At 47.7% G+C, this 11,920-nt stretch overlaps 1 protein-coding gene across 1 annotated transcript in view; it reads right to left on the bottom strand.

Annotated features, from left to right (window-relative positions):
- Nucleotides 1-394: 394 nt before the first annotated feature.
- PODXL2 (podocalyxin like 2) overlaps nt 395-11,920 on the bottom strand; it is a 32,559-nt gene continuing 21,033 nt past the window's right edge. Inside the window, exons 4-8 of the mRNA XM_071550477.1 lie at nt 10,842-10,916; nt 7,762-7,918; nt 6,815-6,876; nt 4,980-5,159; nt 395-4,627 (exon numbers count right to left, since the gene is read on the bottom strand). Of these exons, the coding sequence (XP_071406578.1) occupies nt 4,418-4,627; nt 4,980-5,159; nt 6,815-6,876; nt 7,762-7,918; nt 10,842-10,916 (684 nt within the window). The 3' untranslated portion in view covers nt 395-4,417. The remainder of the gene's footprint in view (nt 4,628-4,979; nt 5,160-6,814; nt 6,877-7,761; nt 7,919-10,841; nt 10,917-11,920) is intronic.

The raw sequence follows: 11,920 nt of genomic DNA, 5'->3' as shown, positions 1-11,920 counted from the left end.
TCTGAAAATGCTGTGATTCCCTGTGGGATCCAGCTCTGGAGCAGGTGTGGGATGGTGGGGAGCTGGGTGGGACACACATGGCACAGGGCTGGGCACACTTGCAGGGGCTCTGCTCCAGAATAGAGGCTCATGCTCAGCCACCCTCACAGGTGAGAGGTGTCCTGGGCTGGTCCTGTGGGTATTGTGTAGGGGGCACCCACAGCCACTTTCCCACAGCCTGGGCACCTGGCACGGCTCAGGGCTTCCACAGAAACCTGGGATGGGAGAATTCAGTAATGCACTGTGGGGAAGGGTGGCCAGGCTGTCCAGACCCACCCTGGCCGAGGGACCACGTTACCAGATGTAACACACACAAATTCAGGCATAGCTAACCAAGCAAAGCACTGCACTCAGGTCAGTGTTCAGACACCCAGCAGGTGCATTTTATTGCAAAGAAAACAAAACCACAACCCTGTTACTTCCAGGGCCAGACACAAGTGTTTTTAAGCAATCCCAAGCAGTGGCCAGGGCTTGCAGACAGTTTAGGTCCAACAGGAATGAAGGTGTTGAGAAGAATGGCTGGGAGCCCAGCTGTCAGCTGAGATGAGCCCACGAGGCTCTCATGACCCAACACAGATGAAGCTGCTTGCTGTCTCTGATTGTTCAAGCTGCCCCAAACTCTGAAGGAGAGATGTGCTCCTGCATGGCTACAAAGGCAGACACGAACAGACGAGTTGCTGACAGCAGTGGCTGCAATGGGACCCTGCTGCAATGCTCTAAGGTCATGCTGCAATAATCCATAGGATAACATACCTTCATTTCACATTATATTCTGTAGCAGAGGAATCCCTAAGGTGGTGTCTTGAACTGTATTCTCAGCCTGCATTACATCCTCCACAACACACTGGGTCACCTCTCACTGATCCTTTCCACCCTGCGCACCACAAGGCAGTGTGCAGGATGCAGGGTCCTGGAACACGTTGGACTCCACATTACAATTGCTGTTCCAGACATCTGGGCAACTTGGCCATCCCAGACCACATCTGGCCACCATTCCACAGAGACAAAGAGCCACTCTGACCTTGTCTGTACATCCAGACGATGCCATCACTGATGTTCCCCAAGGCGCTGCACTCTTCACACGAGCACTCGATTCTCTCTCTGAAGAACCACCTCCTCTTCCAGCCAGAGTTTCTGCCTTCTAGTTATGATCCGAAGGAGCAAGAAGGCAAGTGGGGGACAAACCAGGAAGATGGAGCTGAGACCCTGTATTGCTACCCAGGGCCTCCACACTGGTGACTGCAGGGAATGTCCCATCTCACTGTTTTGCAGACAACGCTGTCCTCAGCCCAACCATCCCTGACATGCCTGGCATGAGCCCCTCTGCTCACAGGCAAGTTCCGCAGCCCCTCATGAATAACACAGATGACTGTCCTCGGTAAGTCACAGGAAACGAATATTCAGAGCTAAGAGAGGGAAAAAGTTGTGGGGTTTATTATTTTTCGTCTCCAACTCCCAACAGCCACCAGGTGTCAGTGCGATCAAACGTTTGGCAGATGGAACTATGGTGATGTCCGAGTAGGTGGCAAACAGTCTTCCCGGAATTGCTTTGTCGCCTGCATGTGCTCGGTCGCCTGGCACACCACTCTGAGAAGTCCAGCTTTGACAGTTTTTGTTAAAAAGAAGTTTAACTACATTAAGGTGATAGAAAAGCTTCCTGTTACAAATGCTAAGACAAAGTTTTTTCTTCCTCCCAGTGCAGAGCTGGAAACACAAGCACTGAACAGAGTAAGTGGGCTATCCAGCTCTTTTCAGCACTCCCCAGCCCACAGGTCCCCAGAGATGACCTGTCTCTGCAGGACTGGCAGGAGAGGGCCAACAGTGCAATCGACTTGACAAGATCAGCCTAGTGCAAAAAAAATGATACAGAGAAGAAACTAACTGTAAAGGGATAAAAAGTATCACCAGACTAAAGTGAAATGCTATCAACCAGCAGATTTCTGGAGCTAAACTGGGATCATACGGCCAGGTGCACCCTGTCAGAGACAGTAGAAAATTGTCCTCAGCCTCATGATAGCCACCCTTAGACACTCAAGATCACCTGGATGCTCCAGACAGAGAACAGAATCTCTGTAAAACCCTCAGGCCACAAGAAGCCAGAAGAGCACATCAGGAGAACTTGCTAGCTCATCATTGAGCCCACATACCCCCTTAGTTTCTTTAAAGTTTGAATATTCTGCACCAGATCGGGAGGTGCTGAGCCCAGCCAGCAGCATTGCTTTATCAGTGCCTTGTTGCTTCTCTGAATTAGGATAGTGGAGAGAAAAAGGCAGCAAAGCAGCTCCTAGCAGTGACACGCACCAAGGAAGTGTTTTGTGGGTAACTGATTCACATCTAATGGGCGGCTTTATCTTTTTAATAGCCACTGGGCATTAAAAATGTATTTAATGAGGATTATTGGACTTAGAAACATTTACACGGTGAAGTTGCCTAAAGGCTGTGGGCATGCCAGGCTCTGTTATGCTAAGTGCTATACAAACTCAAATTTCAACTCCATGCTTTAAAGTTACTCACCATAACAACAATTTGCATTTCATCCTGTGAGCCCCAAAGTGCCATCACCACAGCCACTGAAATTGTGCAGTGACACTGCACAGACCATCAAACTCAGCAGGAGCCATAAGGGAAGGGGTGGCCAGAGAAGGGCCACATGTGACTGTTCATGTACCTGGACTGTCCCCACTACCAACTGCTGGGGCAGCAGAAGGAACTCCTCTGAGCATCTCTGCAACCCTACCAAGATACAAAAGGAGCTGATGATCACTGTCTTCTACATAACAGGAAAAGATATGGAGGCAGGCTAAAACCACTGAAAACTGGAATCTGGATAAGAAACCTTTCTTGAAACCCTAATAGGCTGGTATCAACATGGTCCTACATCGAGGTGATCTGTGATTCAGTTTGCATGCAAAGCGCTACGCAAACTGAAACAACAGACTCTTATACCTTGACTTTAGGCACATACACCAGGGATAAACATGCTGAAAATATCTATACAAACAGTGATAGATTTACAGGCTCGGTATCAGGCTGCATCTCACAGTAAGCAAGTGTGCAGATCACCGTAATCGAGAGAAGTACTGTTGGCTCTGACCAAAGCAAGTCCCTCAATCCCTCGATGACAGAAGAAACAAGTGTTTCCAGTCTCGGTTTAGGCAGGGCTCAGAGAACAATTATGCATATTCACGTGCCTTTTATCACACGTCTTCAGGGAGCTGGAGCCTCAAAGTTGCCTGAGGCGTGCCTGAGAAAAGTTCATTGGGGAGCTCTTAGATCCTATTCTCATCTCATCTGGCTTTCACTTGCTTAAATCCAGCAACTTTAAAGATGTTACCCCGATTTTCACTCGTGGGACATTAAACACTTCCACCCTGCCCCCAGGGCAGGATGTTGAAAAGAGGAAACAAAAAGGACAAGAAAATTACCTGTTTCTAAGTTTTAACTTTTCACGCTGTTTAAAAAGTCTCACATAGTTTTTACCCCAAAATAACCAACTGAAACCAAGCTATCCTGAAAAATAGAACTGAAGTGGAAAAGGCCTGCCAGTCTAAAACTGAGACTTCGTCATAGGATACTTTGCTGATTTCCCAGGCTGTTGTGTGAAAGAGGCATGTAAATGTCATTTTTAGCAACTCTCCAGCCTAAAGCAAATTTCCAGCTAAGATGCTGCACCATGGCACCGAATTCTCTGCAATCAGTGAAGCAAGGGTAAAGTGCTCAAACTTTGCAAACTCAGCTTGGAGCTATGGAGCTGAAAAAGGGAGTGGGGCTGTTTGTGGTACCAGGGGTGAAATGAGATGACAGCAGGGGGGATGTTTTCCCCAATGTAAACATCAGCTCTCATCTAATTAGCAGCTGAATGCTAGAGCACTACAAAACCTGTTTTCACATGCGGAATGCAAACTCTGCCCTGGATGTCGACTGAATCTTGGCTCCCCTCCATCCAGAATGCACAGGTTTTACAGCACCTGCACAGACTGAATGGGATCTCAAGGTCAGGATCTGGAAAATTTATTCCCCAAATCGGGACTCTTGGTGGGAGACACCCTCACCACCTTGCTTCTCAAGTCCAGCCACTCTCAGCCACTACCAGAGAGCTACTTTTAAGTGCATTTAAAGGTGATGAAAGCATTGGTGCTACTGATAGGAACACACATACAGAGACCTACAAACCCACCCCTCCCACTTCCCTCTGTTCAGTGATACTCCTGGCTCCAAGCCCCAGATGCAGGCTCAGGACTTCTATTGGGAAAACTTGCCCAAAGACCTGTTCCAAGGTTTTAAGAAGTTCCTGAGAAGCTGCCTGACCCCATGGTCCATCAGTCAAAATAGAAGAGAAACAAGTGTATTTAAGAGGGTGGTTCCCTCCCTTTCTTTTCTAAAGATGCGTGTCTTCCTCAAACACATCCACATCCTCGCTCGCCTGCTTATTGATCAGGACATCCCAGCTATCAGGGCCATTGATGGTGTTGCCACCGTTCACGCTTGGCTTCTTCTCCTGCATTTCCGACTGGCTGTCACTGGCCACATCCAAGGTGGGGTTGTCATGGCAGCCGTTCTCAACAAAGCGCAGCTCCTCCCCGTGCGACTGGAAAGGACGAGAGGAACACAAATGGAGACAAAGGAGAACAGGTCTTAGCGCTGCCGAGAAGCACAATCACAGCAGGCTGTGAAGGTCACTGAGAACTTTGCAGGGTCAGTGGGAAAAGGTAAATTTACTCCTATCCCAGCCCTCGCAGTGGAAATGAGCTGCCCTAAGCACAGCAAGAGACAGGTTTGCATCTCTCTTGCACCTGAATGGTCTCCCCTGCTGCTCCAGCAGTGTATCCAGCTATGTCCCATAAATGGACAGAGGGAAACAATCTCCCTGTTAAGTTTCCAATCCCCTCCATCCCAATGGCTATGAGTCTAGCCACCTTCTCCTCCCGCCCAGTGCTCACCATGTTCTTCATCTTGGGCAAGCGCCTCTGCCAGCAGTTGTATATGAGCCCCAACACAATGATGATGGCACAGATGGAGCCAATGATCACCAGCACCACAAAGAGTTTGCCATAATCACTGCGTGTCTGGTTGGGGTGCGACTGACAGCTTGTGGTGGTTGAGTAGTTTTGGATACCAATCTGGAAGGAAGAAAGCAATATAGTAAATGTCCTGGCCTGCAGTCAGGTGGGATCCTGTTCAGATCTTCCAGGGTCCAATAACAGGACCACCACCGTGGATGGAGGAACTAAAAGCCAGGACTGGAGAGTCAGGAAGTCTAGTCTTACATGACTAGAAGGCACATAACTAAATATAATGCTATTTTCCATGAAAGCTGAACCAATCAGCAACTGACAGTAGGCACAATCTTATTTTGATCACAGGATCAAGGATCACACCTATATGCATGACAAGGAGGCTTTCATGGGAGAAACTGCCCAAGAGCTCCCAAGACAAACTGTGATCATAGAATCATGGACCACTGAGGGGTACTGAGGCTTTGGTGACTGCTTGGCAGAGAATGCAACCATAATAAATAGGTTTTCATTAAAGCTCAGGTCCTAAAAGGGCATACCAGTCTTTATGAGGTCTAGAAAGTAGAAAGCTGCCCACTGATCCTAAAAGCTTAGGAATAGCTGCCCTAGAAACAGGCCCCCTGTGGCTGTCAGCAAATAGCCCAACACTGGTCCCAGTGACCTGGCAGATTTCAAACAGGTTATGTATAAATTCAATAGTAAGTGTGACGAGTGTAAGAGAATATCCTCCCTCCTCCTTCCAATCTCGTGCCAGCGCAAGGTCAGTGCAGTGAGCAGTGTTTCATTATTGATAGAGCTGAAGACTGGAGGCATGTGGTGAAGCTAATCTGGTAGGACTCACATTAACACAGGGCCACAACTGCAAAGTCAAACCTTGCACCAACACAAATCCATCTTTCTGGACAGTTCTAGGTGCTGATACTTCAGTCATACAATTTCTATAGGGTTGGCTTTTTGCGCTTTCTCTAGTGTAAGCCAATCAATACAGCACTGAGCACTTAATTTGCTTTGTCTGACTGCACCAGTTTGTTAGGTCAGGGAAAACCTGAGAGCAGAGAGCCAACAAGGCAGTGGCCCAACCCTGCTGTTAAAATGAGCAAAATTACTCCAGCAGTGTAAAAAACCCAAGCAGAGTCAGATCTATATATCCTCTAGGGCTAAGGGGAAAAGTCAGAGATCATGGGGCTAATTTGTCCTCTTCTCTATCCTCTTCCAAGCTGCCCAAGGTTAGACAGGAATATATGAGGGCTAGAGGCAGCTGGCAGACGAGTCTGGCATCCATTGCCTCTGGTCCTCTGCCTGCCCTTGTGTAGGCAGTTGTCTAAAAGAGTGAAATGCAGACCCTGGGACTTGCAGAAGGCATATGAACATGTTAAGAGAGGCCAGTGTATGTAAAACAGCTGTAGGGTGAGCAGGGCAAATCTGGGGCTCTGCATCACCCACACTGCCACTGACAGCAGTGCAGAAGAGATGACACCAAGAATCCCAACAAAATGAATGTGTGAAAAGCAGATTCCACAACCAAGCCAGAAAAGCAGGGGGGAAATAACTCACAGTTACTCTCTTAAACAGAGCAGACATTTGATGGCCTGGCAACTGCCAGTAAGGGGAGAAGGGAGTTTGCCAAGCGTCTAACTCATCTGTTTGCCTGCTGTGGGTTCAGCACTTGGTTAGACTGAGATATGCACCCAGTTTTCAACTTGCTTATTTTAATTGTATAGCCAGTCTTAACAAATGGATGCAGGCAGACAGGGTCTTACCTCAGCTAAGCTCCTCTTAACATCCCCCAGTGCCATGAGAACATCTTTTGTAGGGATAACTCCTGTAAAGTAGAGGAACAGTTCAGTGGTGCTCTCAGCTCAGATTACTCAGTCAGATGTATTCATCAGTCTAAAATCCCCCCAAAAATAGAGGCAGGGGAACATACATTTTTTTCATTGGCGCTTTATGTCAGGAGGCTGAAAAAACTCAAGGACCACAGACAAGGGTACCTCCAAATATTCTGTAAAGGAGTAAAAAAAGTCCAGGGAAAACTGATACCACAGCTACCTAGGTACCCTCCTCACTGTCACAGAAGCTCTCAGGATCTCTGTCTGCTCTGGGAGCAAGCAGCAGCACTTGAACGGTCACAGAGGCAGGTCAGTATAGGTCACATAGGCCATAATGTCAACACTAGAGGCCTCTGTCACTAAGCAGGCAACAGAAGAAGTACAGGAAAAGGACCCCCATACCAAAATGGGAATAAAAAGATGGTAAAACATTCCAGTTCAACCCAGATTCACTGTCAGCTTTTGTTTCTTTGCGGGTGCAGAGGACGCACTATCAGGACTGCGCTAATTCAGACAAGACTTAAGAATTCATAGGTTAGGAACTGAACCAAGAGCAGGATGTCATATCCTGCCATTGCATCCTGTCCATAAAGTACATAAGCATCAGGAGAAAGCTGACAGACACTCAGGTGAATGCAATCCAAGGAGAGAGGAAAGTGCAGACACTGAGCTTTGTGCAAGCAGTGAGGGTAGACGTGAAGAAAGAGTTTTATGTCCTCACTTCCCCTTGATTCCTCAAGTCCAGTGAACGCTGGGAACTGATGGGCTTGAAATGGACTGGAAAGCAAAAGCTTCTTCCAGCGTGGCTGAGCACTTCCATTTGGGAGCCCCTTAAATACACTCCCCATCACAGGAAGGCTCCTTCTCCCAGCACTTACCCTGTTCCCCTGCCAGTGTCATTAGCAAGTGCTTGTCGTTCTCATTAGGTTTGCTCAGAGAGATCAGCCAGCGGTCCTGCAGTCCATCCCCCTGCCTGGAGAAGGCATCCTCCACTAGTGCCAACAGCTGGGGACCCCTCTCCAACCGAAACTCCTCCTGCCATAGGAAAGGAACCTAAGTAAGCACATGGTGGGAACAAGGCAGCTGTAGCACTGCAGGGCTGGTACAGCTGAGACCCCGCACCAGGAGTGCCCAAAAGCCAGCCGTGTTAAACCTGGTGCAACACTTCCCTGCGTGTCCCCAGTGCCCCACACTGGATCCACACACATCTCTCCTGATGTACCAGCCCTCCTTCTTGTCTCCTCTGGCTGCCATATGTCCCACACCAAGCCCAGCTCCCCTGGCACACAGGGATCCTGAAGCAACATTATCATGTAAGGTATGAAGGAAGCAGCCAGGCTCCTTCCCACAGCCAGCGCTGGGTCAGCGGGTGCTGCTCAGCCTGACATGCCCCAGCCATCCCTCAGCAGGCTCCTTTGCTGCTTTCTCACTCCTGTGTTTCTATTCTTATCTCCAGTTGCCATGCCAACCTGAAGGCCACACAGATGATTAATAAAATGGAGAGCTCTTGTTGCCATGGCAATTCAAAGCGCTCAGGGCACGCACAGGCCTGTGCCAAAAATGGCCTAATTGGAAAAGACATCGATGACTGGGGCCTGAATCACAAGGGCCTGCCAGGGCCCCCTCTCCTCAGGTTATGGATTTTGGCACGGCACGGGAAGGCAGGAGGAGCTGCACAAGGAAGCAGCACTGTGATGCAGCACCATGAGCTGCAGCTCCCACTCACAGCCCCACTGCCAGCCTGAGGCTGTGATCTGGGGGATGCAGAGGAAGGACGAGCAGCTGAGCTCAAAATGAGGAAAAGGACAGAAGCAAGATGTTTCTGGTGATGGGGAAAGCAGAGGTTGCAGAGCACTGATAAATTCTTCAAGGTGGAGAGATGGGAGCAGTGAAGGAGCCTGAATGCACATGCATACATCAAGGTGGAGGTCACCTCTAAAGGCACAGCCAGGTACACTGTTGGGTGAAATCCTGCAATCCTCACTTGGGCAAAATTCCCAGGTATGTTGAGGGGGAAATGTGTCCAAAGAGAGAATGAAGGGATTCTCTTGCCCAGAGCCCATTAGGAAGACAAATGGCCTTCCAGCTTAACCCAGCAATTCAGACATCATCCCTGCAGCAGGTACAAGTCTGGTGCTACAAAGTATATTAAAGCTCAAGGTGCAACCCTCTGGAAGGGGCTAAGCACTCTGCTTGTCCCTTGGTTTTTCAGTGGGACTCAATACTGCACCAGATCATGGCACCAAAACATAGGAAAAATGTGAAGAATTCCCATTCACACTAATTTAAACTACAGCACTTGCAAGAGAGGTTCTTGCTCACAACCCTAGAAATCCAAATACCACAGGGCTCAGATACAGAACCCAGAAAACAAAAGGGACAGGCAGACTGTAGGTGAGGTGCCCAAACTGAATAGATTACCACGGGTAGGAAACAAACTGCAGCAACATCAGTGGAAAGGAGAAGAGCTTGATTCCAGCTTCACTCATGCAAAGTGGTAATGGGAGGCAGGGAATGAAGTGATGCTCATGTTAAATATGTATGTCGACAAATGTCCCTTTGAATAAGGGGTAGTACAGCACAAATCATTCACTGGGAAATATGTTTTGAAACATGAAATCAAGTAGAAAAACAGTTCAGCCCTGCCTATCCCAGGGCACCGTCTTCCTTCAGCAAGGCAGAACTGAGGATTCAACAGCAAAGACATAATGTGATCAAGAGACATCTGCACATCTGTTTTTCAGTTCCCACCCTAACAGTGATTTAAACAACACAAATGCAAATGACCACAGGAAGGAAGCTACTATGTATTACAAAATTAACTAGCATTTAAAGTCCACAGAGATGGGACAAAGAGTGATGGGGACTAGGACATGGAGGAAACAGGGAAGCAGGACTGTGGCAATTCTTAATTGTAGCAGAGAGATTTAAAACCCTTCAAAACGGTTTGTCTGAATCAGAAGGAGGCTGACTTTTTGTCTATTCTTAGAGCAGTCAAAATGCTTTAATGTGTATAGAAATTTCCCCATTTTTCCTGTCCCCAGAAACTTCACTTAAAAAAAAAATCAACCAACAACTGACCAGCTGTAGCAATAGGTCAGTGCAATAACAAGACTAGATGGCTTTGCCCATAGCAGGAGCCCCAGAGAGCAGGCGTGTAGACACACAAGGCCAGAACACAGTTACTCGATTAAACATTTTGGTCTCAAGCTGTCAGGCTCATAATAATTTCTTAGAATTATGAAAGGCACGTTGACCTCAGGTCTTTCACAACTGGTTTTTAAGTGCCTGATAAAAGGCCCAATAGAAATGAACAAGGCCTTTTACCAGGGAACCACAAGGGACCCTGGGCTCATGAATTAACTGCAGCTTTATGAGGATGGATGGACTTCTGCATTGAATTAGCAGAGCATGGCTGGTTAACAGACACAGATAACACCCAAGATAACAGGGTGGGGAGAAGAGGCCCTTAAGAAAGATTTAGTGATAGCTGCTTGGTACTTAACCATGCACACTGTAAATGGGAGTCCCTACTCCTCTGAGCCAACAGAGGATGACTATTATATGCTGGAAGGAAAAGGAAGAAAGGAGAATTGCACTTCAATACTGCCACATTTCCTACCAGTAAGAGGTGCAATGTTAAAAGCTCCCATGTCTCATGACAATCCAGGTACTGACTGGCACAGACTATAAGCCAGAAGTTAGTGAAAAATCCAATATGGGACTGACATGTGCTAGACTTTGAGCAAAATCATCTCTCTCTGCCCACTCTTTTCCCTTTTGGAGAACAGGAATATTTCTGTACTCCTCTCCTCCTCACAGCCTCTACAGGAGGGAAGTTGAGATTTAGTGCTTTTAAAATGTTTTGTAGTGAAAACAGACAGCAAGAGCTGTGCCCGCCTCCACTTTTCTATGCACTGCTCCCCCTGTGCCATCAAATCTCTTTGGACTGACTTACACAGTCAATGTTATCCGACATATTCAGGATGATGTAATTTTTTCCCGCAAGGTTGCTCCAGTCTTTGCAGATTACCTGGAGAGACAAGACAGACAGCTGAGTTAAGGTAGTGAATGCAGCTCTGCTGCTGAAAGCACAGGGCATACAAGGGACAGGAGCAAGGAACTATGCCATACCCTTTTGAGAAGCACTTCTCAAATGATGTGACTGTTCTCTAACTCTCTGTACTAAGGAGAAAACACCATTTCAGTAGTAGTGCATAGGGCAGGAACGAAGTTATTCTGCCAGCTTCCCACAGCCCAGCTTACCTTCCACCTCTATTTACACTCAAGGAGGACCCAGGTTCTCAGTGGAAAGCTCTCCAGTCTGCAGCCTTATCAGCACTTAACACAAAACCTAACCAGGAGCCTCTTCTGTAGAGCTTAAACAGCCTGGTGAGACAGGGCAGCACTTTGTAGGCAGGACAGGATGCACAGAGGGACTAAGTTGTTAAGGTTCCTGAGTACCATGAGGCAGAAAGCAAAATTAAGAGCTCTACTTGGTACTTTCTCACCAGTCAGCTCCTGCTACATATCTTGTCTTAACCAGCTGCCAGTTTGCTGGTTTCAGGAGCTACAGTTTATCACACCCTCCTCTCCCACAGGCTCTCTTAGACCAACATCCTCACAGGTCGCTGTACTCTGCTCCACCTGCTCTGCATCTGGTCCCTGCAGGCAGCAGCAGCAAAAATAGCACCTTCTTCTCACTTCCTTTCCAGAAATCCTTAGGGCCGTTTTTGTCCTGACACTTCCAATAATGCAGGCTGAGGAAACAAGGAGCTTTCTCTGCTGTGCATGCCCCACAGGGAAGGCGTTCTGCTTCTGTTTATTAGAAGTAGGATTTTGTGTAGCTGGGAAATGTGAGGGGGCAGGGTTTTTACTAAGGATGGTGGATACCCTTAAGAAGTGCTGTGAAAAATTGAAAAATTCTCCCTGAGAATTCAGTTTTGGCTGGGTGAACAGAAAAAATACTTCCACCAGTCACACTTAAGGATGGGATTAAACCGCCCCCACAAGAGGGATGCACCCAATATCTCCACT

Source organism: Pithys albifrons, chromosome 3 (genome assembly GCF_047495875.1).
Source record: "Pithys albifrons albifrons isolate INPA30051 chromosome 3, PitAlb_v1, whole genome shotgun sequence".
Taxonomy (NCBI): Eukaryota; Metazoa; Chordata; class Aves; order Passeriformes; family Thamnophilidae; genus Pithys; species Pithys albifrons.
Note: the sequence above shows the minus strand (reverse complement) of the source record. Positions and strands in the feature narration are given on the sequence as shown.